Source organism: Artibeus jamaicensis, unplaced genomic scaffold (assembly GCF_021234435.1).
Source record: "Artibeus jamaicensis isolate MK-2021 breed Jamaican fruit bat unplaced genomic scaffold, CSHL_Jam_final contig_781, whole genome shotgun sequence".
Lineage (NCBI taxonomy): Eukaryota > Metazoa > Chordata > Mammalia > Chiroptera > Phyllostomidae > Artibeus > Artibeus jamaicensis.
This window is the reverse complement of record NW_026521968.1, coordinates 5,166,604-5,194,109: the sequence shown is the minus strand read 5'-3', so window position 1 is coordinate 5,194,109 and position 27,506 is coordinate 5,166,604. Positions and strand designations below refer to the sequence as shown.

The 27,506-nt window shown below is 38.4% G+C and overlaps 1 protein-coding gene across 2 annotated transcripts; it reads right to left on the bottom strand.

Annotated features, from left to right (window-relative positions):
- Nucleotides 1-188: 188 nt before the first annotated feature.
- LOC119056592 (myosin-2) lies at nt 189-26,665 on the bottom strand. 2 transcript variants are annotated; one of them, XM_037155054.2, is made up of 40 exons: nt 26,647-26,665; nt 26,383-26,427; nt 24,477-24,703; nt 24,244-24,387; nt 22,764-22,920; nt 19,892-19,919; nt 19,696-19,810; nt 19,518-19,610; nt 19,320-19,383; nt 18,557-18,655; nt 18,361-18,464; nt 18,053-18,191; nt 17,711-17,829; nt 17,473-17,622; nt 16,175-16,345; nt 15,744-16,053; nt 15,049-15,125; nt 13,884-13,971; nt 13,680-13,797; nt 12,477-12,600; nt 12,252-12,388; nt 10,567-10,822; nt 8,378-8,620; nt 8,102-8,278; nt 7,874-8,019; nt 7,696-7,786; nt 7,223-7,612; nt 6,480-6,606; nt 5,686-5,804; nt 5,353-5,549; nt 4,475-4,658; nt 4,232-4,397; nt 4,006-4,130; nt 3,531-3,839; nt 3,237-3,440; nt 2,799-2,924; nt 2,541-2,711; nt 2,357-2,461; nt 2,142-2,237; nt 189-468 (listed from the first exon to the last, which is right to left on the bottom strand). In XM_037155054.2, exons 3-40 carry the CDS (start codon nt 24,681-24,683, stop codon nt 316-318), a joined length of 5,829 nt encoding a protein of 1,942 aa, XP_037010949.2. In that variant the 5' UTR covers nt 24,684-24,703; nt 26,383-26,427; nt 26,647-26,665; the 3' UTR covers nt 189-315. The 2 variants fall into 2 exon arrangements, with proteins under 2 accessions (XP_037010949.2, XP_037010948.2); XM_037155053.2 differs by lacking the exon at nt 26,647-26,665 and adding an exon at nt 26,570-26,632.
- Between the last annotated feature and the right edge of the window lie 841 nt (nt 26,666-27,506).

Below are 27,506 nucleotides of genomic sequence, written 5' to 3'. Positions count from 1 at the left end.
CTCATCAGAACTGGCTTCCTTAATAAGTGACAACTGTATAGTCTTAAGGCATTACTACAGATGTAAAATAAGAGTGAGTACATAACTACCTCTCAGTAGTAGGTTGAATGTGATTGTTTGACAGCCTTGTGACTGAAGCTTTGACATCAGTTTAGGAGTGAGAGAAAAGACCAGTCTAAGGATTTTGTTTGCAAATTACCCTATGCTTTTATTTCCTTTGCAATAGGGTAGCATAGATAATAATTACAGATAGACATGACCAAAGACTTCACATTTTATGACTCTCTTCAGTCATTCCGTAGCATCAGGGCACAATCACTCTTCACTGATAATTTTTGTGTGAACCTCGCGGCTCTTCACCCGCAGCTTGTTGACCTGGGACTCAGCGATGTCAGCCCGCTCCTCAGCTTCCTCCAGCTCGTGCTGGAGCTTTCGGAATTTAGATAGATTTGTATTGGATTGTTCCTCCTGAGAATAAAAATGGAATTGTAAGGAACCTGTGCTGTGTGTGCATCTTCCTATACTACCTAGGCTTAAGGGAAGAAAGGACTTGGTATCTAAAGAGAAGTTAAAATACTCAGCAGAACATAATTGTCTTCACTTCTTCTGGATTGCACTTATCATTGAAGTTAATTTTATGATTTATTTGGGGGTTGGTTCCTCATAAAAGATCACATTCACATTTTTAAACCAAAATATTATTAAAAGATACATACCACAAGTAGAGCAAGAAGTTTAAGTGCAGAGAAGAAGGCAAGAATATTAAAGTCATGCTTATTAGTGCTTAATATAAGGTGACTGTTTGCTCAAGGTAGATATTCTTTATCATATTAAGGAAGAATTTATTAATACTGTCTTTTAAAAATGTTGAATTTCATAATATATTGTTCTGTCACATTTTTACCCAATTGCTTTTTTCTCCTTCTTAGGATAGATATAATTATTCTATTGACAGATTCCCTAATATTAAGCAGGAATTAAGCCTATTTAGTCACTGATGGGCAATCCCCTGAATAAAGTAAGGGTTTCATCAGCCTATTAATCAATTTTTATTATAAATACGGTCATCAATAAAACTGCCTTTAGTTTTTTTTTCCTCTTTTCTCTCTTGGACAGGTTTTGGCATGGGGGTTAATGAGCTTCTTAAAATAATTTGGAAATCTTTCCATCTTTTCCCATGTTATTCAATGGCTTACATAGCTTGGGGATTATCTGGTACTTGAAGTTTTGAAAGAACTATATGGACCTGAGTTCATTTCACAAGTAATTATAAAATAACATATTCAGCCACCTTACTAATTTATATTCTCCTGTAAAAGTCACTAACTTCTAGATTTCAAATTTGTTGACAGTTTTATAGTTCACATCTTAAAAATGTAAACCTGCTTGTCTACTCTCTCATTTCTAATGTTGAGAATTTGTATTTTCTGACTGGTTTTCCTCTTTCAAGATGCATATAAGTGTATTTATTTTACTACTATTATTTTAATAACTTCCTAGATATTACCAGATATTACTGATATTAGCAAATTAAGATATAGTACAATGTAATTTATCAGTTTCTACCTTTATCAGTACTTCTTTCATTATTATTATTTATAATTATTTATTGGGATGTCAGTTTGTTCATTTATTTTTATTTTTGATTAATAACAAAAGCATATGAAGCAATGAACTGTCCTCTGAGGACAGCTTTGGCTATATCTATAACTATGTAAAAATAGCATTTTCCTTAAAAGTTTATTTACAATTGATAATTATTCAGTAATTATGTTTTAAATTTCCAATTTAACACAAAAATATTTGAGAGAGTTTATTAATGTTTAAGTATTTGGATTTTTAAAAATATTTATCATCACTTTGAAGTTTTGTTACATTGTGACTAGAAATGTGGTCTGTATCATTTCCATTTTGAAATTTTTTGAGGTTTCTTTGTGGGTTGAAAATTTACTTAAAAAAATTATGGCATTGATATTACAAATAATGAGCAGTGAGTATAAAAAGGCACAAAAGTTTTTAAGAAGTATGTAATCTCTATAATGCAAATAACTTATTTACTACAATAAGTAGTAAATCTAATTATTTATTAGCTTTTCTTAACAGGGGACTTGTCTTTTCCCTTCTAGCTTAAGGATACTTACAGCCTCCTCAGCTTGTCTCTTGTAAGATTTCACCTTTGCCTGAAGTTTATCTACCAAATCCTGAAGCCTGAGAATATTTTTTCGATCTTCTTCTGTCTGAAAGATTATGAAATGCATAGAGTTTTACTTCTAAAGTATATGACCATTATATCATTGCATATGAGGTTTCACATATATGTGAAAGAGAGCTTAGCTGATAAGAGTTAGTGCTATACCTGGTATGTGAGTTCCTTCACTCTCCTTTCATGTTTGCGCAGACCTTTGACAGCTTCAACATTACGCTTTTGCTCACTCTCAACCTCTCCTTCCAGCTCGCGCACCTGTGAGTAAGTAGGCTCTTAAGAACTTTGATCCAATGAGGCACTGGGAGCAAATGGAAATAGATATTGAGATACGTACTCTGGCCTCCAGTTTCTGGATCTGCTTCTTCCCACCCTTCAGGGCCAGCTGCTCAGCCTCATCCAGACGGTGCTGCAGGTCCTTCACTGTCTGCTCCAGGTTCTTCTTCATCCGCTCCAGGTGGGCACTGGTGTCCTGCTCCTTCTTCAGCTCCTCAGCCATCATGGCTGCCTAATTAGCAATAAATCAAGAAAATAAGGAAAGCTGGTAATGGCAGGTAGCATGCATATATATCAGTAAAACAAATGCTCATCTCACATCAGTGATGGCCTTCTTGGCCTTCTCTTCTGCATTGCGAGCTTCCTGGACAATGTCTTCCATCTCCCCCTGGATTTGGGAAATGTCAGTCTCCAGTTTCTTCTTGGTGTTGATCAGGCTGGTGTTCTGGTTAAAATATCACGTTTAGAAATATTAAGTATATGAAAGCAAAATCACAATGCCTGCTGTTCTAATGAAATCACAAACTAATTAATTAAATTAATTAGCATCTCAGTTGACAGTGTATTTTTAAAAGACAGTCACCTCTGAATGTCAAAATTCAGAAAAGCACAAATATTGTTAATGCAAAATATTAAATATTTTAACTTTATCCTCCATGAAACATTATGAATAAATTTTTAGATCGTACTAAGATATGAGCAAGAATTTGATATTCCTTCCTCTATTTTTCACTATTCTCTTATCCTATCTACTCACCTGGGTGTGCAGCAGCTGGACACGCTCACTGGCATCCAGCAGCTCCTGCTCTGCAACTTTCCTGCTCCTCTCTGTCTGCTCCAGAGTGGCCCGCAGCTCCTCGATCTCAGCCTGCAGCAGGTTGGCTCTGCGCTCAACCATGGCCAGCTGCTCCTTCAGGTCCTCCTGGCCCCGGAGAGCATCATCCAGGTGGATCTGTGTGTCCTGTGGCATGAATGAATAATCACTGAGACAACTTGTTCTCGGGGCCTTAGTCACCCCAGTGCCCTAGGACCAACTCCTGAACCCCTTTACCTTGAGAATGCCTTGGGTGTTCCTATAGTTCCTCAGGGCCTCAGCAGCCATGCGGTTGGCATGGTTCAGCTGGATTTCCATTTCATTCAGATCTCCTTCCATCTTCTTCTTGATCCTGATGGCATCATTCCTGCTCCTGATCTCAGCATCCAGCATGCTCTGCATTGACTCCACAACTCTAACATGGTTTCTCTTCAGCTGGTCAATTTCCTCATCCTTTTCAGCAATTTTCCTGTCAATTTCAGACTTGACTTGGTTCAGCTCCAGCTGGATGCGCAGGATCTTTCCCTCTTCATGTTCAAGTGATGCCTTAATGACAGCAAGAGGTGACATCAGCAGGGAATGGAAATATTTGGAAGCTTTTTTGCACACCTTTTCTTTCACAAATTATGTGCCTTTTATCTTTTTATTCAACTTGTGTTATTGGGCCTAATTCTTTTCTGAATTTGTTTATAAGGCACAATTTGACCTGTACCTCTGCCTCCTCTAAAGCAGCCTGAAGTTCACATTTTTCTTGTTCCACTTGTTTCTTTATTTTCTCCAGTTCATGGATACGTTTCCCTCCTTCTGCAATCTGTTCCGTGAGGTCAGAAATCTCCTCTGTTGTTGGGGTAAAAGACATGTAGAGATTTGGTCAGATGGGAGCATAAGAGAAAGGTTCTTTCAAGGCATGAATATTACCAAAAGTGAAAGGGACTCACGCTGCAAGTTTTTGTTTTCCCGTTTCAAAGTTTCTAGCTGATCCAAGGATTCCTCATAGGCATTCTTCATCTTGAACAACTCAGTGCCAAGAGAGCGAGCCTCCTTCTGGGAGGCCTCAAGTTCAGCGTGGGTTTCCTCATACTTCTGTTTCCATTCTGCCAGGACCTGAAAAACCAAAAGTGGTTACCTGCTGTGAAGGGTGGAGGACAATAGTGTAGAATAGTGGCTGCTGCAGAAATTACCTTATCGAAGTTTCTCTGCTTTTTGTCCAGGGCTGCGCAGGCAGCATTAGTTCTCTCCACATCGAGCATGAGGTCCTCAACCTCATTCTGGAGCCGCTGCTTTGTCTTCTCAAGGGAGGCACACTTGGCATTCACGGCTTCTACATGCTCTTCAGCATCCTGCAGCCTCTGGGCCAGCTTCTTCCTTGGTTATACATATTTGTAGAGAGAAGTGAACCAATACAAGAACTATGAACTATTACTATACTGAAAAGTATTAAAAAGTTTATACTATAAACATTCATATTAAAAATATTCATTCATTCACTTGACAAATATCGATGAGCTCCTTTTATGAACCAGACACGGTACACAGCAGCGAACCAGACAGAAAAGGTCCTTGTCTCATGAAGCTTCCAAAAAATAAGCAAGTAAGAAAATGCATAATAACATATTGCTGATATAAGTGCAATGAAAAAAATTTTTAAACAGTAAGGGCTGAGAAACTATTCTAGATACTCAGGAAGGCCCCTCTGAGGAGGTAACATGTAAGTCAAAATCTAAAAGAAGTCAGAGATTGAGCCAATGGGAGACCTGGAGAAGAATATTCCAGATGGACCAGCAAGTGCAAAACCCTGAAGCATCAATGAGCTCTGTGTGCTTGAACAACAGCAATAAGGCCTAATTATCTGAATAATTATTTGTTCTTTATTTCCTTAACTAGATTTTAGGTGAATAGGGCAGAAATCATGTTTGCTTTATTCATGTGTTTTCAGATGGCTTGATAGTGCCTGGCAAATAAAAGCTAATTGTGGGTTCATTCATGGGATCCTCAAAGGTTGTATCTTTCTGATTAAAAAAGGAAAGTTGTATGCACATTCACTCATCTGTGCACATACTTGGCTTCCTCCAGCTCCTCTGTGCGCTGGATGGCGTCCGTCTCATACTTGGTCCTCCACTGGGCAACCTCGCTGTTGGCCTTGGACAGTGCCCTTTGCAGCTCAGCCTTGGATTCCTGCTCCTCCTCGTACTGTTCCCGCAGCAGGTCACAGTCGTGGCGGGAGGACTGCAGGGCATGGGCCAGGGCATTCTTGGCCTGTCAAAAAATTACATCTTAATTTTACTGGATATTTAAGTGTTTTTAATTGTTAGTTTCGAAATCTTTGAAAAGTTAATGGACTCCAATTAGGGTCAGATCATGGGGTGGGGAGTGAATCTTAATAATAAGTTACCTTTATCTCCTCTTCAAGTTGCCTCTTTAATTCCTCAATCTGTTGAGTAAATGCTTGTTTGCCCCTTGATAACTGAGACACCAGAGCTTCTTTTTCATCTAGTTGACGTGAATATTCACCTGACAGATGAAACAAAAAGCACTATTTTGTTAAAGCGAAAATTTTGCAAGCCCCTATTTGAAATAAATTTTAACTTTTAACTCTTCCCCAGTTGAGTGCTCAGATGATTGAATTATTTATTGGCATCTTCATGCTTAATGTTCATTTTCTGATTTATATGGTATAATTATGTGAACAAATAAAATACAGCTTAAATTCTTTTTGTTTTCTCCATAATTTATTCTGTCAGGTTATATAATACTGTGTAAAATCTGGTGATAACTGTCCAAGAAGGGAGCTAAAATGCTTAATTCTATATAGTCTCAGTTTTATAAGACTTTTTAGACACTGGGTTACCCATTGGCCTGTTCAGGGATTTGGTTCACTGTAATGTAGATTAAAAAAAAAAAGCTTGATCTAAAACAGGAGCGCTGGACCCATGTTAGAGTTATTCCTAACCCCAAGTATCCTCTCACTGTGGCCAAATACTCAAGGTCTTCTTGGAGCAGAGCTTGTTGCTGTCCTTTATCTCCAACATTGTCCCCAAGTGACCTTGCAAGTAGGTTGAGAGTCTGAGCTTTTCAGTGCATCACCCATGTTCTCAGTAGCTTTTATTAGGCTTTCACATCACCAAATCAGTTGTTTTGAACCACATCACCCCCACTCTTAGGCACCATAGAAGAGGAAGGAGTTACCAGATTCCGTCTGCAAGCGGCCCCTCTGGGTGGTCAGGTCATTGATTAGCCGCAGGTGCTCTTCTTCCTTCGATTTCAGTTCACTCACTTGGTCCTCTAGTGTACGGCACATCTTCTCAAGGTTTCCCTGTGGGAGAAAAATCAAAAGAAGTAAATGAAGGTATTTTAGCATAATTTTGCTCTAGCTACAGTTTTTTCTAAAACAGAAAAATATGTATGTTGACATATGAAATAAATCAAATTATCTTATGTGCAATATGATATAGACAAAATTTTCTCTTTATAGTTTATTACTGCTCTCTTAAGTTGAAAGCATACATTGGGATTTTTAAAAAGCTAATCATGAAGCTCTGTTCAATATTATAAAATATTTAAAGATTATGTTCTAAATTTAAGATTTTGTAAGAATTTATGGTGTATTTTCTAAAAGCATGTTCATAAATATTTCACTGTCTTTATGTAGAGACACTTTGCTTATTGGTTAATTGAGAATATTGGAGACCTATGTTCTTCAATTGGGGACCTAGAGAACACAGACAGCCTATGTTCAAAGTTAGTGCTTTTGTTTATTAATAGTATGATGGGGGCAAGGTGCTTAACTTCTTTGACTTAAGATTCTTTATATGTTCAGTAGAAATAATGCAAATACTAATGTCTTTCTTACTAACCTCCTGGACTACTGGATTTGTGTGTAAATAAAGGATTATTGTTGTTAATATTCAATTTCCCAGACTTTGTAGTACCTTGGCTTTAGAGACTGTTTCTACATTACTAGCAAGGTCATCAATCTCCATCTTCATCTCACTCTTCTCCTTCTCCAGCTTCTGCTTGACCCTCTGCAGGTTGTCTATCTGCTCCCCAAGTTCAGCCACACTGTCTGCATGCTTCTTCCTCAGGGCGGCCGCTGTGGCTTCATGCTGCAGGGTGGCCTCCTCCAGGTCCCTGCGCATTTTCTGGAACTCGGCCTCCCTCTTCTTGTTCATCTCAATCTGGGCCGAAGTGGCCCCCCCAGCTTCTTCCAGCCGCTCACTGATCTCCTCCAGTTCCCGGGAGAGGTCAGAGCGCTGCTTCTCTGCTTTGGCCCGAGAGGCCCGCTCTGCCTCGATTTCCTCCTCCAGCTCCTCAATCCGGGCCTGAGAGTGATAAAAAACACAAACTTAGTTTGTGTTAGTAACTTCATTTTGTTGAATTACACTGATGGAAACCAAGTACTTACCTGTAACTCCTTGATCTTCTTCTGCAGCTGCATTCCAAGGGCCTGTTCATCTTCAATCTTGCTTTGCAGATTGCTAATTTCAAACTCTTTTCTTTTTGAAAAGTAGCAAAAGATAACAATTGAGTCTGTATTCACCTCTGGAAGCAAGTTCATGCATAAATAATTCATTTATACTTACTTTTTGAACTTTTCATCAAGTTGTTGTTTTTCATTTTCAATGTCCATTATGGACTCTTGGGCCAACTTGAGGTCACCTTCAAGTTTCCTCTTGGCCCTTTCTAGGTCCATACGAAGTTTCTTTTCTTGTTCTAAGGACCCTTCAAGCTAAACATAAATAATGTTGAGTCAAAAGGTTTGCTTAGCCTTCTCTCAAAACAATTTTTTTTCTTGATAATCCTAGACTTACGTCATCCACTTGTTGTTCTAACTTGGTTTTGGCTTTGGTCAGGGTGTTGACTTTGTCCTCTTCTGCCTGCAGGTCATCCAGGGTCTGCTGGTGGGCCTCCTGGAGGGCCTTCTTCTCCTTGGTCAGCTTAGCTATGGTTTCATCCAGGCCTGCCATCTCCTCCGTGAGGTTTTTCACCTTAGGAAGTAAAAACATTTTGTATTACATGCTATATTTTCGTGGATTCAGTTTTATTCAATAATGATAACATAAACTTTTCTTATATATGTTTCATACCTTGTTCTCTGTTGCATGTTTCTCCTTTTCAACCTTGGCCAGTGTCAGCTCAAGGTCATCAATGTCTTTCTTCAGTTCTGAACATTCGTCCTCCAGTTTTCTCTTCTTGGCTGTCAGCTCAGCATTGATCTCTTCCTCATCTTCAGCTCTCTCAGTCACCTCTTTGATTTTGGCCTCCAGCTGGATTTTGGTTTTGATTAGTTGGTCACATCTTTCCTCTGCATCAGCCAAGCCTTCAGCTTCCTTGATTTAGAAATGAAATCAAAATTGGGAAGAAAGAATGAAAATTTCCAATGATAACAGTATAAATTTCTGTTTGTTCTTTGAAATTAAACTTTTATGAACCCTCTTTGCCTGTGAAATGTAGGCTATTCCACATTATAGGAAAAATGAAATGTATCAGATATTGTCCTGTTCTTTTAGAAGAGTATATACACTTGTTTCTTGGTACCTATGGGGGATTGGTTCCAGGCTCCCCTCACGGGTACCAAAATCCACAGATGCTCATGTCCCTTATATAAAATATCATAGAATGTGCATATAACCTACAAACATCCTCCCATAGAGTTCAAATCATGTCTATGTTATGTATAATGCCTAATACAATGTAAATTGTATATAAATAGTTGTTTTACTATATTGTTTAAGCAATAATGACAAAAAGTCTGTACATATTCCATATAGACACAACCTCAGTAGGCCTATCTATATAGTACATGTCAGCAATAACAACAGTGTTTTCTCATATTTTCAATTTATGGTTGGTTAAACTCACAGATGAGGACCCCTTGGATATGAAGGGCCAACCATATTCTACAATAGATTAGAAAATCTAGCTCTGAAAATCTACCACTAATTCTGAAAGTAATTAGTGACATAAGACTTCAGAGAAATTTTATCAGATTGTTTCATGAATGAAATGGCATTTGAATTGGGCCTTGACAGATGGGTAGGATTTGGTTTTTAGGAATCCATTTACGGAGGGAGGAGCAGGAAGAGAGAAGAGAGGAGGCATTCCAGCTGGAGAAATTCAGGATGCAGCTGCTACTGAACTATTTCTCTTTGTGATACTGTAGAACAATCTTGGCCATGCTCTAAATTCAAGTTGAGGCATAAGGTAATCAAGAAGTTATTGACAACCTGCTATGTTTTTAATTAAGAATGTTGAGGGTGTAAAGGAAATGAGAGAGAAATCAATATATACACTTATCACTGAGCCTCCATATCAGCTTTTGAATACATAAAAGAATAAAATGTGCTGCATAGAGCCATGCAGTGGATATAGTGGTGTAGGACTGATTCTAAGTAATCCTCTAGGGACAACAGAAAAAATTCAGGATGGATTTGAAGAGGGTAGCGGAAGAAAGAAACATCTTTTTTTTCTTCTGTAATCTAGGAGTTGTTACCACAAACTTGACAGAAAAGAACAATCTTAACAGGAAAAAATACATGATTCTGTGATGAATAAATTGTTCCAGACCAATTCAATTCAAACCAAATGAAAGGCATTCTTAAAAATCACACATTAGAGTTGATGGAAGCAGTTCTAAAAGGACTGGTTCAGGTGTGAGCAGTGAACAGGCTGGGTGGAGGAGTGAGTCAGGGGTATGGGGTAGGCGGAGCAACTTAGTGCTGCTGCAGCAATCTGGGTATGAAATGATGGGGCACTGACTATGCAGGGGGTTGGAATGAGAAAGTCTGAGTTTTGGAGATCGATAACAAGCAATAATTCAATAAAATGATGTAGAATACTGCCATTTGTGAGCTGTACATATTGTGATTTAAGATGCATGGACAACTAGAAATTGAAGGAAGTTTCAGAGAAAAAAATCAGTCTCTCCATGCTATCCTCCTCTTAATATTCTGTTTGGGATAGTTTCATATTCAAATCACTTTCAGGGATTGTCTTCAAAGGGGAAATAAGTTACAAATCCTGAAGTTTGATGAAATTGTGTAAAATGGAAGACATCATTCTACTTCAGTTCAACCTCATTGCCCTGGTGCTGGTTTGGGGGTGTTTATTGGGCAATGAAGGAATATACAGCTTTATTAGTACAACCAGTATGCTCTTACTTCCTCTCTACAGTGAGTGCCTTCCACATTGACTACCCAATTTAATGTCCTTAGTGACCAGACTTCTCTGCACTTGCATCCTGATTAATAGTACCCAGGATAATACCACTACATACAGCCTGAACTTGGAGCTGCAGGTCATTTTTCTCCTTCAAGAGTGACACCATCTTTTCTTCAAGTTCCTTCCTTTTTGCCTCTGACTTGGCCAGTTCTTCTTTGGTCTTCTGAAACTCTTCCTTCATGTTGGCCATTTCCTTCTCAGTCTCTGCACTCTTCAGCAGGGGCTTGATCTTGAAGAACAGTTTCATCCAGGGCCAGTGCTTGACATTCATGAAGGCACGGATGTTGTACTGGATGCAGAAGATGGACTCTCTGGAATTGCACAGAAATATTAGTGTAGATTTATGCAAATGAGAGTGTGTGGATGATGAAATCTTGGCTGTGTGAGTTGGAGGCGCTGCCCCAACTGTGTTTCTCCTACTTTCAAAAGCACAAAGGAAAGAAACTGATTTTGTCATGATGGCCAAGGACTTATCAATCACTCATTTCTCTAATTCAGTGCTTTTCAAACTTTGCTGTATGTAAGAATCATTTGAAGGGCTTGTTAAAATATTGGTCCTTGGACCTTATCTTCAGACATTCATGTTCAGAAAATCTGAAGTAGGGTCTAAAAATTTGCATTTTCATTAAGTTTGCAAGACATGCTGATGATGCAGGTCCACAGACAACCCTTCCAGAAGTACTTCTCTCCATCAGTGCTTCTCAGAGTTTTCTACGAGAACTCTACTAAGACAAGTGTAGGGAAACTAGGGATGTGAGACATGGGATAAAGGTACTCACTAAAAACGTAGAATTTCTTTGAGAATCTCTGGTTTTATATTTTAATAAAGTGTGTGAATGTTGCATTCTACTCTATATTATCAAAACATTTGTTTTAATCTAAATTATTTAAAAAGTTAATTACCCTCATATTTAGGCAGTTAATTGTCCAAATATATATCTACTGGGTCATGACCACACTTATTATTTTTAATTAAATAGAATACAATAGAAAATATTACCATAACTACAGGTGATACAAATAAAATTTGTTTTATGTAAGTTATTCATGTAGTTACATATACATACATATATATATGGATGTATAGATGACAAATAGAAAATTCATTTCTCACTATGGGTCTCATTCTCACTATGGGTCCTGTAGTTTGAGACACCTGGCTTGCTAGTCTCAGTACTCTGTCCCTGCATTATGTTAGATGATTAGAAAGTCATGTACCGTGGGGACATTGTATTAACCAACTGACAGAAAATTTTCAATGTCCTTAATATTTTAAATCTTGATAGTTTGATAATGGAAATGATTAGATGGAAGAAGTTGTTTCTGTGTCTTGTATAAGATCACTATTGAAAAAACTGTGTACCATGCAATTCAGTATATCTTATTTAATGATCCACCCAATAAATTCATATTAGAATCAAGTGCTAGGGTAAACTTCATTTCTGCTTACTCACTGGTAGATTTTTTCTTATTACACAAGAACTATACGCACTCTATGTTTCTCTCTCTCTCTCTCTCTATATATATATATATATATATATATCCTAAATACTCAGGATGTATTCATTAGTAGTGATCTCCACCTAAAGTTTTCTGGTACATGTATGTCTCTACTTCAGTGCAGGACTCATGTTCATTCCTTATTACTTTGGTGGCCTTACCTATCTGAGTCTTAACTGTAAGCCACCTCAAATATGTTTCTGAGGAAGAGAGATGTGAATAAACAATATGTTTATATACCTTCTCTCCACCATCTTCTGGTACTCCACTCTTGCCAAGAACCCTCTGCACCTGGCCTGGGTTCGGGTAATCAGCTGGGCCAGCTTGTCATCTCGCATCTCCTCTAGGAGCCCCAGAAGACCAGCCTTGAAGAAGACCTGTGCATGGGGAAAGTTGTACATCAGAAACTTTGTGTCAACTTCAAAGGGACAGAAATAACATTAGGTAGACTTTAGAGACTATTACCTTGGTGTGACCAAATTTATACTGGGTGTGGTCAATGTCAATGGATCCAAGGAGCTTCTCAGAAGCCTTCTTACTGTCAATGAATTGTCCTTCAGGAATAGCACTTGCATTTAATACCTTGTATCTGTTCAAATAAATACAGTTTTTTAAAAATTGGTTTACTGATGATACAAATAGTAGCTAAACATTAAGTGATCCATTAAAAATCAGAGTTTTAAAAATATTATGCTTTTTACAGGAAGGACATTTCATATATTGATAGTTAACCTATCATTGACTATTTTTATTCCATTTTACCTTCTTCCATAGTTGTAACTTTCTGCCTCATAAAACCTTGTTCTCAGGCAAAGATTCTGTAATCTTGTTCACATTAAGATACAGATGACCAATAAAATATAGCATGCTATCCTTGTTAGATGATTTTGTTTTTTAAGTTTCTGAATCCCAGAAAGCAAATTTTAATGAGGAATCTGGTAGAAAGTACTCTTTAAGCATGAGGAACTGTTCTAATCACCTAAGATCAAACTTAAGAGTGCAAGAGGTCTTGGAGACTGGTGTTTTCTGTCAATTTCCCCAGACTCAGACTTGGGAGAGACCAACTGCTTATGGCAGTTACCCAGCCCCTACCACTTTGCCTCTTATTTGATTCTCAGGATGGACTTCTCTAGGGAGGAGAAAAAGGAGCTGAGGAGCTGTTATTGTTATATGGTTCTGGGAAACTAGTGTGTGAGAGAAAAAGATAAAGTGACAGAAAATGACTTGATAGTTATAGATGCATGAGAGTTTCTAACTCAGCCACTTAATACCCATGTGACTTCTGTTAAGTAACTTAATTTCTTGTAGCCTCAGTTTATTTGTCTATAAAATGAGATATTAGTAGTGCTTGCCTCTACTGAGTTTTTATAGGGATTAAATGAGATAATCCAAATATATTAAGTACTCAAATATGGTAGTATTCATAATTATTAAAGTAGATGTATACATCTATGAGCTAACCCAGAAGCTTCACAAATTCATTGAAAAATCTGCAGAATGCTTAATATGTGGTATATTTACATTTTAAAGGTGTTTTGAGACATAATTTTTTACCTTTTATGAGACATCAAAATAACAAATAGAAGTATATTTCCCCCAAATTATTTTGCTTGCATTAAATATATTTATACTAAACTTTTGGGTACACTATAATTAGGAGAGTCTGACCTCTGTTTGAAGTCTGCATAAAGGATTCTGCTTGGGAATCCTTTCCTACAGATGCGGATGCCTTCCAGCACGCCGTTACACCTCAGCTGGTGCAGGACAAGTTCATGCTCCATGGCCCCTAAAAAAATATGTGTTTATTTCCATGCAGTTTGTTAAAAAGAAGGTATGGCTGTCACACATTGTTTTCTTTCTAGAACTTCTTACCAGGAGTTTTTGTTTCATTGGGGATGATACACCGCACAAAATGTGGATGGGTACTTCTGAGGTTGGTCATCAGCTTGTTCAAATTCTCCTGCAAAAATCAGGAAAAATCCTGTTATCTCAGACTTTAAACATGGTTATTAGCATTCTGGTGATGTCTTTAAAATCAGTATCTATGGTTGAGTTGAGTGACCAGTATGGAGCCTTTTCACTTAAGGTTACACCTTGCCCTGGCTGGTGTGGCTTAGTGGATTGAGTGCTGTCTTGCAAACCAAAGGGTCACCAGTTTGATTCCCAGTCACAGCACATGCCTGGGTTACATGCCAGGTCCTTGGTGGGGGGCACATGAGAGGCAAGCACATATTGATGTTTCTCTCTATCTCTTCCTCCCTCCCTTCCCCTTTCTCTAAAAATAAATAAATAAAAACTTAAGGAAACACATGACGTTTCTCCTGAGATGCAGTTTCTGCCCCAGTACTTCTTTCTTCACTTGAGTGGGCAGGAGTTACATATATAGAGCAGATTCTTTATATACACTAGATTCTTTGTATACAAGTACTATCTTTCTTCCTACCCCCTGGCCATTCATTTACATTTACAAAGCTGTTGTGCAAAACCGAAGGTGGTCACACTTTCTTCTGCTAAACTCCATGGTTTTCCAAATAATGAAATATAAGCCTGTACCACATTTGGACATTTTTCTCATAAATATTGCTGCCCCTTTCCAACTATATCAATGTTTAGGGCATAAATATTGTCTATAAAAGAAATAATTTTAACAGTTATTATTGAGAATTGACTGGATTAAGAACAAGGATACCATATTAGGCTCCTTATAGACAAGCTATTAAATTTTTATTAGTCTTGCTTATTATCTTGTCTCTTTGCATGCATGTCATTGCTTATTTTTATGACTCAGCTAAATTAAGAATGACAGAGTATTAAGTTTTATAAAATCTCCTATGAAATATTGTTTATCATTTGGTTTAACATAAAAGATGAGCTAATAATTCCCAAGTAATTTAAAGCTCTTCTCCCCAAAGCTAAATTAACATATGTCACCAGTTAATATCAGCCTTTATCTAAATAGCAGTGAAAAGAAGACCCTATGATTTTAAAAACAAATTCCCAGAGTAACTTGGAGTGTTGAGAACAGTTTCTTCCTTACTCTGAAAAGGGCAGACACTGTCTGGAAAGATGAACCCTTCTTCTTGCCACCTTTCTTGGCACCACCACCACTTGCCTCTGGAGAAAAAAATAAAAGATGTCATTCAAATCACTTTTGAGTCAACAGGGCTATTTCTTGCCTATTTGCTGGCTTCTTTACTGAGCATTTTTTGAAACCACTGGCCTCTCTGTTTGATCCTGAATAAATCTTATATGCCAACTAAGTTTGCATCCACTTTTCTGTGATTTATTTTTACTCCACTAGGAAATGAAGAGAAAGGCTTTCATCTCACTGTATAGAGATGGACTCCTCAATATTAGAACATTTGGGGACAGTATACTTTCAAAAACCATCAATAAAAGCTAGAATTGAGAGGCAGAAGTTTCTTATTATATTACTTTAAATATCCCCAGATACTAAATAACCAGCAGATGTGGAGGGGGAAACAGGAGAGAATCAGAGGCCAAGGCATTTCTTTGGTTGAGCTCCTGACAAGTTCCTCTCTGACCCTTTGCAGTAGGGTCTCTGTCAATGCTGGAGTGAGCCACAGATGCACAGTGATTAAAGTGCAGCCTACTTACTCAAAACCTGGAGATACAATGGGTTTGGCCCAGCAATCCTGTGAGATCATCGGCCTGAATCTAGCCCCATATTTTTTAATATCCAGAGAAAATGTTGGATTTTTTCATCACTACCTGCTTCAGCAGTTTGAGCACCAGAGAAGAGGTTAGCTAAAGTTTTCAGTGATGACTTCTGGTATAGCCCGACCACAGTCTCGTTCAGGGGGTCCTTATTCTTGTCAAGCCAGCCAGTAATGTTGTAGTCCACGGTGCCTGCATAGTGGATCAGCGAGAAGTGGGCCTCAGCCTTGCCTTTGACAACCTTAGGCTTCTGGAAGTTGGCAGACTTTCCAAGATGCTGCTCATACAGCTTGTTCTTAAAGGAGGTGTCTGTGGCCTTGGGGAACATGCACTCCTCTTCCAGGATGGAGAAGATGCCCATAGGCTAGAAGTAGATCACACACAAAGTTATAATTTTATTTAAAGATTTTTCTCTGTGCACAGAATTAAGATGCAGGAAATAATTTAGTTGCCACAAAACATGACTTCTGAAATGTAAAACAGACCTTCTCGATGAGCTCAATGCAGGCAGCCAGGTCCATCCCGAAGTCAATGAACTCCCACTCGATGCCTTCCTTCTTGTACTCCTCCTGCTCCAGCACGAACATGTGGTGGTTGAAAAACTGTTGCAGTTTCTCGTTGGTGAAGTTGATGCACAGCTGTTCCAGGCTGTTGAACTAAATAAATAGGTATATTTACTTTTCTCTTTAGTAAATTGAGCATTCTTAAATATAGGACTTTTTAATTTAAAAATATATGTCAAATAGCCTTTAGATATCCAAATCATTGAAGGCTTATGAAATTTAATGTTTTATTTGCTGCCATTAATGCACAATAAATCATTGTTAATACACTTTTGCTGCAGTTGTTTAGGTTTACCCAGGTATTTTTCTGAGTTACTACTTTTTCATATCATGTTTATTCCCAGTAATGTTTGCATTTTCTGTTGACTCATTTAAAAGCTCATTTGTGACCCATCAGAAGTGAGCAGGGAGGAGGCACTGTTGTATGGAAAGCATCATGGTTAGCATGACAAGCGAGCAATCATTGTTCACCCATGTTCTTTTTTAATTTGAAGTGAAAAAAGTAATTGAGAAACCAAATATTATGTACAATACGTTAACACACATACTTTGTATTTTTTAAATGCTGAAATGTTAACATTACCTAGATTAGCTAGATATAAATAATGGAATTAATGTGAAATTTTTCCCTAGATTTTCCATACTTGGTCTTCAATGACCAAGTTTTACTTTTAGAATTTGAAAGAAAAAGATAAACTCTTCAAAACTATAAGCAGGAAACTGTATTTCATATTCAAATGTGAATTTTTATCCCATGTTACTACATTAATGAGAATTAAGAGTTAATTGCACTGAGTTTATTAATGCTGACTCTAAGTTACCAATATTTTCTCAGTTCTTACTATCAGCCTACATATTTCTGAATGATTTTTCCACTGTATGTATACTCAGGACATAATATGCACTACACAGGTTTACTTTGATTTTTTTTATGCTAACTTTATTTTGCATTATGGGATTTTTAGAGCCTTCTTCCCCACGACACCAAGCTGATTTCTAACTCCCTTTGGGTCATGTAGCCAGTTAAAGAGTCCCCATCAAGTGCATCGTTTCTCATAGAAGTAAAATTGCCACTACAGTATATGAAACAGTCACACTCTTTTAAGTCTTGGCATCATAGTTGACAGTGTTAAGAAAAGATTATAATATTCATAATTTTTCTCATCAATATTTCCACTGCCTTAAGATAAAACTCCATAACCAACCACCTCCATACTCACATCAAAGATCTCAAAGCCAGCAATGTCCAAGACCCCAATGAAGTACTGCCTGGGCTGCTTCGTGTCCAGCTGCTGGTTGATACGGGTGACCATCCACAGGAACATCTTCTCATAGACGGCTTTGGCCAGAGCACCCACAGCATTGATCACCTTAAAAGAAAAAGATATATCTATTGAGGTTATTAGAGGATGGTAAAATGCTTGCATCCCTGACAGTGAATATGAATTATGTACCTACCTGCTCTACAGTCTGGCCTTTGGTGACATATTCATTGCCAACCTTGACCCTGGGGTAGCAGAGGGCTTTGAGCAGGTCAGCAGAGTTCAGACCCTGGAGATAGGCTGCCTTGTCAGCAACTGTAGAGACACAATTCAGGTGCCCAACATGACCTACAGTGCACCACATTTCACAGGGGCAGACTGATTAGTGAATCACTTTATAGAAAGTCTGTGTGGGGATGAACTTGTGCATGTTCATCAGAAACTCCACTCTAAAGGAGACATGAATTTGGAATGGCCTTTCTTTTGGGGGGGGGGGCTAGGTCCCCTTATTAAACACAGATAGAGCTTCATCTGGTACCTTCAGTGCCATCTGGCTCAGCTTGCTCCTCACGCTGCTTTTGCTTGAATTTCATGTTCCCATAATGCATTACTGCCCCTGTAAGCTTATAGATGGACACTCTTTCATCAGAAGTGAAGCCCAGAATATCAATGGCACTCTGCCAGGACAAAAGAGAAGTAAAAAAGTTAGGGCAGAAGACACTGATTTATTTAGGAGAACTTATACTATCTCCTTAACCACACACCTATGGCAGGTTGCTATCGTTATTCCCAAACATATTGGATTTTTAAAATAAGAGAGAGAGAGAGTGTGTGTGTGTAACTTACATCTGTGGCCATTAGCTCTTCTTGATCATCAATGCTGGGGACTGTGATCTCCCCTTGACTGACGAAAGCATAGTCATATGGGTTGGTGGTGATCAGGAGCATTTCTGAGTACACAGAATTCAGGGGATATCTTTTATATTGGAATGTATGAATAAAACAATTAACCCCTAGCTTATAAATTTAAGTTCTTTCTTACCAATTAGCTCTGGCTTCTTGTTTGACATGATCTGATAAAAAATATGGTAACTTCTTTCTGCTTTTAGCTGGAAAGTAACTCTAGACTTCTCCAGAAGGTCTGCAATGCAAAGTAGATACTGGATTATGGGGAGATTGTAAAGTTTCTGGAGTGGTGTTGGTACTTGGGGTCATTACCTAGATTTCACTGGCCCCCTGATACTTCAGCTGAATGTTACCATGAGGTACCACACATTACATCTCTACAATGGCAGTTGCTTCTCCATCTCTAAAAAGAAACTAAGGCAAGCTGGCCCAAAGCATATTCATTTCTCGTACAGAAGACCCTTAATGTATGAAATATACTTGACTCTTGATAACCTCTCTCCCCCCAGGATCTCTTCTCACTTTATAATACAGGGAATACAAAAAACAAAATTTTATCAAGGCTCTGACTAAGAAGTAATTGCACTTACTCAACCCAGAGGCAACTCATTTAACCCTAGTGTTAGGTTTTTTTCTTAGAAAAAAACTTGACATTAATTCTGAGGCTGGAATAATTCTGACAAGCCCAGCAGCTCCTGGCAGTTGCTACAGATTCATTAGCTCATGACTGACATGGATAAAGCACACCATGGACTCTGGGTAAGATTGGCATTAACCGTGGGCACGTTTGGCAGCAGACTGGTGTTTCACAGACTCCAGGCTCAGCGGGAGCTGCAAGATGTTCCTCCAAACCATCATTTGTCATCTTTGGATTCCATCTAGGCAGTCCTGTTACTCACATGTTTCAATATCAGCAGAAGCCAGCTTCCCTGTGGTACCAAAGTGGATCCTGATGAATTTACCCTTGCAAGTGAAAAAAAATGACATTATGTACAAAGCTGGGAGCACACAAGAAAGAGGAGATTGAAATAATAACTCAGACATGCTTTCTCTGGCATTTTGGGCTGAGAAAACCCTTCTGTGACCAAGAGACTTACAAAGCGAGAAGAGTTGTCATTCCTCACAGTCTTGGCATTGCCAAAGGCCTCCAGTAGGGGGTTGGCACTGATGATTTGATCTTCCAGAGTCCCCTGCAAAGGTAAGAGCAGTGCTCACATCTGAGGCCCTGGACTTTCCAAGAGCCCCAGCAGCCTTGGTTCTGACTCTGGCTCTCACCTGCATTTTGCCAGAGGTAGCTTCCTCCTTCTTCTTCTCCCCAGTAACTGCAATTGTTGCAAAGTACTGGATGACACGCTTAGTGTTCACAGTCTTTCCTGCACCAGATTCTCCACTGTCAAATAAAAACTCAGTCTATAATGTTCCAAAGCTGGCAGCTATCACAGTAATGGAAAAAAGTGTAAAATTTACTTACGTGATCAGGATTGACTGATTCTCTCGGTCTACAGAAAAGAAATTATAGACATTTAATACTGTTTTCTTATGTATTTATAACTGGTAAGTAAAGTAATATGGAATGAATTTAGTATTTTTCAGACTTAGTATCTTTCAAGTTACTAGGGCATGATGGGCCCTAGACCTACTACCTTTTTCGGTACTCTTCTCCCCTGCTCCCTAAGGCTCCCCTCATTCTCCACCTACTTGAGCATACATGCAGCCATTTAAGGAGAACACTACAAAGAAGCACCTGATTTTTCTGTTTATACTATACCACTAAGTAAATATAAAACATGGGATAGGTTCTTTAGTTGGATTTTGATGACAAGTTAATGACAGTTATAGGTACAAGAAATAATGAAAATAGGTATTGGAGATCTTCAGCATGTGAAAAGGAGTTAATATGGTAAAAGCAGTAACTTTGGAAGTAATCATGGCTTTAGTCATTTTTTAAAGAAAAGGTAAAAGTTTGTTTTGATGTTTTACTCTCCTTGAAGAGGAATCCTCTAAGTTCTTTCCCCAAGGTGCATAGTACCTCAGATTGGTCTAGCTGACACAATGTTCTAGAAAGAAGATTCAAATGGCGTTGGGAGATCTGGACAGCTACACCCCAAAAAATGAAACTTGGCCACCAACTTACACCATATATACAAAAAAACTCGAGATGGATAAAGGACCTAAATATAAATTGTGATACCATAAAAGCCCTACAGGAGAACATAGGAAGGAAAATCTGATAGTCCACATAACAATATTTTAACTGATATGTTCTTAGAGCAAGGGACATAAAGGAAAGAATAAACAAATGGGAGTTCATCAAAATAAAAAGGGAATTTTAGTGCATTCTTGGTGGGAATGCATTCTTGGTGAGAATGCAGCTGCTGTAGAAAGCAGTATGAAACATGGAAGTGGAACCTAATCAACAAAGCAAACAAGCAAGCAAAATATACCCAGAGACATGGAAATAAAGAACAAACTGACGGTAACCAGAGGGAAGGGGGAAGGGAATAACAGGGGAAAGAAGGGAAAGGGTCATCAAGGATCATGTGTAAAGGACCCATAGACAAAGCCAAAGTTGGGAAGGATTGAGGGCAAAAAGTGGGGAGGTTGGGGGGAGAAAGTGGTGGTGGGAAAATGAACTCACATGACTCCACTCCCAAAAGACAAACAACCCAATTATAAAGTAGACTAAGGACTTAAAAAGGAGGACATACAGAGGGCCCAGAGACATATGAAAGGGTGCTCAGCATCACGAGCCATGAGAGACATGCAAATTAAAACCATAGTGAGGGCCCTGGCTGGTGTGGCTCAGTGGATTGAGCGCGGGCCTGTGAGGCAAGGGATCACCGGTTCGATTCCCAGTCGGGGCACATGCCTGGGTTGCAGGCCAAGTCCCCAGTGGGGGACATATGAGAGGCAACTACACATTGATGTTTCTCTCCCTCTCTCTCTAAAAATAAATAAATAAAATATTTAAAAAATAATAAAACCATAGTGAGATACCACTTCACACTGGCCAGAACAATCATCATAATCAAATCAACAAATAAGTTCTGGCAAGGTGGAGAAAGGGGAACCCTAGTTACACTGTTGGTGGAAATGCAGACTGGTGCAGCCACTGTGGAAAACAGCATGTAATTTACTCAGAAAACTAAAAATGGAACTGCCTTTTGACCCAGCAATACCACTGTTTGGGTTATACCCTAAGAATTGTGAAACACTAATTCAAAAGAACCTATACACCCCAGTGTTCATAGCAACACAATTTACAATAGCAAGTGCTTGAAGCAACCTTGGTGCCCATCATCAGCAAATGAGTGGATAAAAAAACTGCAGTACATTTACACTGTGGAGTACTACACAGCAAAAAGAAAGGAGCTCCTACCCTTTACAACAGCATGGATGGAAGTGGAGAGCATTATGCTAAGTGAAGTAAGCCAGGCGTTGGAAGACAAATACCATATGATCTTACCTATAAGTGGAACCTAATCAGTGAAACAAACAAGCAAGCAAAATATAACCAGAGACATTGAAATAAAAAACAAACTGACAGTAACCAGTTGGGAAGGGGAAGGGGATAATGGGGGAAAATAGGAGAAGGACCATCGAGAAATATATATAAAGGACACATGGACAAAGCCAAAGGGGGTAGGTTCAAAGGTGGGAGGTGAGGATGGGTGAGGTGGGAGGGGCATGGAGGGGGGGTGGAGACAACTGTACTTGAACAACAATAAAAATTTATTTAAAAAATAAAATAAATTTTAATATTAAAATAAAGAAGATTCATGGTATAACTCTTCTTATACTAGAAACACCTTAAAATCTGGAGTGTGTTCAGATTGGCTCTGGAAAAAAGGTAATAGCATTTTGCCATGCTTAATGTAAAAAGACTGTTTATTGGTCATAATTTTGGTTATAGGATAAGACTGCAGAGGCAAATTTTACCCTTCTGTTTTTTGGCTCTTGGTAATAGAAACATAGTTTGTGTGTGTGATTATGTGAGTTGAGAGTGTGTGTGTAGGCATGTAAGACATGCATATATATATATATATAAAATGTATGCTTATATTTTTGCTCAAGGTTATTTATTTTCAGAGTTATTCAAAAGTAAATTATGTAGCTATGGCCAACCTCAGTTGATTTTGAAAAGTTTAACAGATTATTACCAATTATGTAATAGCAGTGATTCCAAGTCATCTTTATACTCTCTCCTTCCTAGACCATCTCCCTCACAAATACATCAGCCTCAGCTGCAGGGGACTGTCTCAAAGAGACTGTTGAGGTGGTTCAAGTCTCTTTCTCATACGGTTCTTCTCTAAGAAGATGCATATATAGAGCATTCAGCTCACCAGTCAGCATGAACTGATAGGCATTGTCCGAGATGGAGAAGATGTGGGGCGGGGCCTCCTGGCGCTTTTTGCCTCGGTAGGCGGTCACCACCTCAGGGTTGTACACTGGCAGCCACTTGTAGGGGTTGACAGTGACACAGAAGAGGCCTGAGTAGGTCTGTGCAAGGAAATAAGAAAGAATAACTACTCAAAGTCCTTGTCCATTATTTGTACAATTCACTTATTAATGCATTATAACCTAAAGGAACATGTTAAGTAAGTAAAGTGCTGATGCCTTACTTCTTCAAGGCTTCAGTGTGAAAACTAGTTGCAAGGTACAACAATTAGATAGCAAAATTTTTGAGGGAAGAGACCACAATTTAAGTTTATTTCTGTTTGGGTTTGTCAGTGACCTTCACATAGCAGAAGCTCCAAAATGATTTTTTTTGTGTGTAATATGAGACATTCTTACTATACTTTAGGAAATATGCATATTTCTTTTACAATGTTAAGATAGTTTAAATTCATAAAAACATAAATTCGGACAATACAGGGATGGTTAAGTGAACTATGGTAAATCTTCTTAGGAAATATGATATAAACATTTAAAAAGGTAAATACTCTGCAAAATACTATTACATTATAAAGAAATAACTCAAAATATTGTAAATTCATTATATTTAAATAGGATGACTTTCAAATCTTTGACAACTCATCTACAACAGGCACCAACCAATAAGAATGGATGCTGAATCTAAGCAGTAGTTTGTATAGGTGTGGTTCAGCTGAATATCAGCTCTGGCTACCTATACAAAATATCAGTGTAACCCAGTAACTGCAGTTAGAAAATATGTACTGAGTGTGTATTATGTGCCAGGTCTCTGTGAGGCACTGGGAAAGAAACATAAATGAGACGATGTTCTCTGAGGAGCTCGCAGTCCACCTAGGAGATGGACATATAAATGAATGATGGCCAAAAAACATGACCAATGTTACTGTGGGGCCAGGAACAGTAGGACAGAAAATGCAGCTCTGCCCAGGGAAGTTTTAAGGATTCATTAAAACATTCCACATAGAAGGGACAAGAATGCACAGATGCAAATTGCTGTTATTTTGGAGGAGCAAAAATGAGTGAAATTCTTTTAAAACATTTTGTTTAAGTGCTGTTAGATAAGTTTATCTTTTCTCTCTGGATGATTCTGCTGCTGGAATGAGGAGGTGGGGTTGAAATGTAGGCCATGGCTGAGACATAAGTAGTAGCTGCTCCAAGATTCTGTGGTAAACTCAGTATGTGGACAATGGCCTTGCTCAGCTTTGGATTAGAAGACAGGATAAAGTGCCAGGTACTGGGTTGCAACTTACAATAGCAATAGTCAAACCTTTAACTAGTTTTACTGCTAGTGAAAGTGAAATGGGTCACTATCTGTGACCCAGTGATACTATAGTAGAGGCAATGGGCTGGTGGGGTCCAGGTCATCATCACTCCAGGAGGGGCACTCACGTAGATCATCCAGGCTGCATAACGCTCTTTGAGGTTGTACAGCACAGCGGGCTCGTGCAGGTGGGTCATCATGGCCATGTCCTCGATCTTGTCATATTTGGGAGGGTTCATGGGGAAGACTTGGTCGTCTTTCACTGTCAGAGTCTGGGGAACAGAAAAAAATCACTGTTTATGTTGATGGAGTGACCAAACAAAAAAATCAATACAATGTCAGCTGCTGGAACTTTACTTACTGCTCCCGCTTCAGTCTTCACAGTCACTTTCCCTCCTTCTCTACTCTGGATAGTTCCTTTGACAAAGGATTCCTTGGGCTCCGCCACAAAGACAGATGTCTTGGCATCAAAGGGCCTATTCTGGGCCTCAATGCGCTCCTTTTCAGACTTCCGAAGATAAGGAGCAGCCTCCCCAAAAACGGCCATTTCCTGGTCTGAGGAACTCATGGCTGCTGAGCATAGAGGTCCTACAGAGAAGATGAAGCATTTCACACTAGAGATTCTGGACTTTTGTGTATATCAGTAATTTCTATATTGATGATATTTCAAAGGTCCTGTTAGAAATGTCACCGGGCAGGTCCACTGTACACTGTATTATAGTTATTGAAACAAACATAATCTCAAAGACTCCCATGCATCAGGGTCCCTGAATACCCAACACTGAGCTGGGGGCTCTACACCCATTATCTTCTTTTATCCATCAAGACTGGCATTCTAATCAGGGATCTGGGTTGTAGTCTCATCATGCTGCTAAGGAGCTTGCAACCTTGGGTAAAGCACTTGGTCTTTCTGAGCCTCAGTGTCTCCATGTTTAGAATAGGAATTACAATATCTACCTTTCTTAATTCACAGTCTGTGAGATACAGTGTAGATACTTTGAAAATAAAGTTAAAATGATGATTGAGAAAGCAATTTGAAATAGTTCAGGCTACCCAATGATACTAAAATGTCATTTATTATAGTGTACGCAACAATTCATTTTTTGCCAGATGATGTAAAAGAACTTTCTTTCCTTATTTAGATGTTCATTCAGAACTGCTCACATTCAGTGGATTTTGGAGGATTGTAATCTTATTTACCTTTTTTTCACTTGGGTGCTTAGTAGACTTTCTCTAACATAATTCTTTGTGTATTAAATTCAATTAATGAGTCCCAAGTAAACTAACTGAGGATAAAGCCATAGCAAATGTTATCTTATTCTTCTACATTTAAGGGCTCCCTTTGCTTTCCCAAATTTCCTCCTGAAGAATGCATGCTAGGCTGTGCCATTCTGTGTCACCTGCAGGTCACCAGTGATATCAGTAGAATAAAAGATTGGGCAGAGGATGCTCCTGTAGTCATTACATGATCCAATTACATGAAACTCATTTTAATCACTATCCACTGGTCTTTTTTTTAGAAATGTAGTGTGCAGTAGCAGGGCAGAGAAATAATACCTTTACAATAGATGTAACAAACATTTCACAGTGTTTTTATTTCATACAACTCTCAGCATTGGGTAACGCAGAGATTTTCAACCTTTTTTATCTCATGTCACACATAAAGTTCTGCAGCACACCAATAAAAATTTTTTTGTCAACCTGACAGAAAGAGATATCATTTTGATTCTTTCATACCGGATAGCTATTGTGTTGGCTGTTGTCATGTTTTTTTACAATCTCAGGGAAAAGAGGTCACTGTTTCTCTAAATAGTCATGTATTTTTATGTTTTAAAAATTCTTGTGGCACACCAGTTGAAAATCGCTGGAGTAAGGTAATATTTTAAAAAGATTTTAAAGAAGTTTAAAGGACTCATTTTCCTAGGTACTTCCTTTCTTGTTTATGAGATATCGTGTTTACTAAATAAAGTCTAGCAGCAAGATACATTTTTATCAAATTTGAGACTTTTAGTCAGGGAGTCTTAGTGCACACTTTTTTTCCTACAGAAACAAAGTTTTATTCTATTAACGACTATCCCTTTGCTAAAATATCACCCCATCAGTAAGGATATGTGCACTGTTCTTCCTCTCTCCCTCTCCAGCACCTTTCCTGAAGTACAGTTGTTAAGGTATTTACTGAGACAAGCACTTTTTCAAAGGTTGCTAAGTAACATCCATCCCCCAGTCTCTTGCATTCTCCTCCAGGTACTGGTTAGTCTAAATCTTACCTTGTTAGCAAGTGAAAAGATGTAGCCTGAGAGCGAGACAGTGTTCTGTAAAAGAAAAGGGAAAAGCACTTGATTAGTTAACCAAAACCAAAACAAAACAGATTCCCATTTGTGGCATTATTTGCTATTGCAAACAGAAGGCAACAAAAATCATGAGTGGAAAATGCAGTATCAGAAGGAGCAGTACCAGAGTGGGCAGCTGCAGCTGACAGTGGGTAGCGTGGCCAATGTCCCTCTTGAAAGTCCTGTCCTGTTCCCACTTACCTTGGAGCTTTTTAAAGCAGGACGAGTCAGCCTCATTCCAACGGCTCTTTTATATGGATAGCTATGGAAACAATGCAGCTGCCTGTTCTTTCTTAAGTCAAAAGAAATTGTTTGGCAAAAAAGTCTTGGCAATCTTGCGTCCCTGCATAATTCTATTCATATTAAGAATGGTTGGATATAATTAGAAATACTTTTCTTATTGAGTATGTGGATAAGCCTCCTATGGATAATTTGAGAAGATGATCTGAATGAAGGGTTCATGCTGATAGATAAAGAGAGTGACTGGGCAGTCACAATACCTGGCTTCTCTTGTAAATTCTTTCTGACCCTGTTGGGAATGCCATTCTCACTTACTTTGCATTATTTTTCACATTTACTATGGTAAATGATCAAAATAAAATTCAAATATTTATTTTCATTTTGTGAGGGTTCATTTTTACCTGTTAATTTGTCCTTTTCTGCCCTGCAATACTAAGCTATGTGCCTTTAACAGAGTAAAAAGAAAGAAGATCCTCTCTTTATAATGTTCCAATATAGTTGTAGTTTGGGGGAACATCCTTACTTTCTCACTGTTTTCCTTTTGCCCCACTGGTTCTCTGCATAGCACTTTCCTGTTCACCTATTTGTTTGACTTGGCTGCAACAAGAAAGGCTTAATAATTTCTAGTAGTAAAAGGTGTATTAGGAGTACTTCCCAACATTTTTTTGTATCAGCACACCCAGAAATAAATTATATATTTGAGTAGTATGCTAGAGTCATGTGTGAGTGATTTGGCTACATCTGTAAAGGGCTTGGTAAGAACATTTCTTTATATGATATAAATATAATAAGTGTAGCCAACATTGAAGAAAATATTAAAT

What these genes read in the sequence shown, in the direction of transcription:
- LOC119056592 (XM_037155054.2), bottom strand. Translation starts at nt 24,683, where the DNA reads ATGAGTTCCTCAGACCAGGAAATGGCCGTTTTTGGGGAGGCTGCTCCT. An exon ending in TGAAGACTGAAGCGGGAGCA is followed by an intron (nt 24,388 to 24,476) that starts GTAAGTAAAGTT and finishes TCTGTTCCCCAG; the next exon opens with ACTCTGACAGTGAAAGACGA. An exon ending in TAGAACAACAAGTGGATGAC is followed by an intron (nt 8,020 to 8,101) that starts GTAAGTCTAGGA and finishes ATTTATGTTTAG; the next exon opens with CTTGAAGGGTCCTTAGAACA.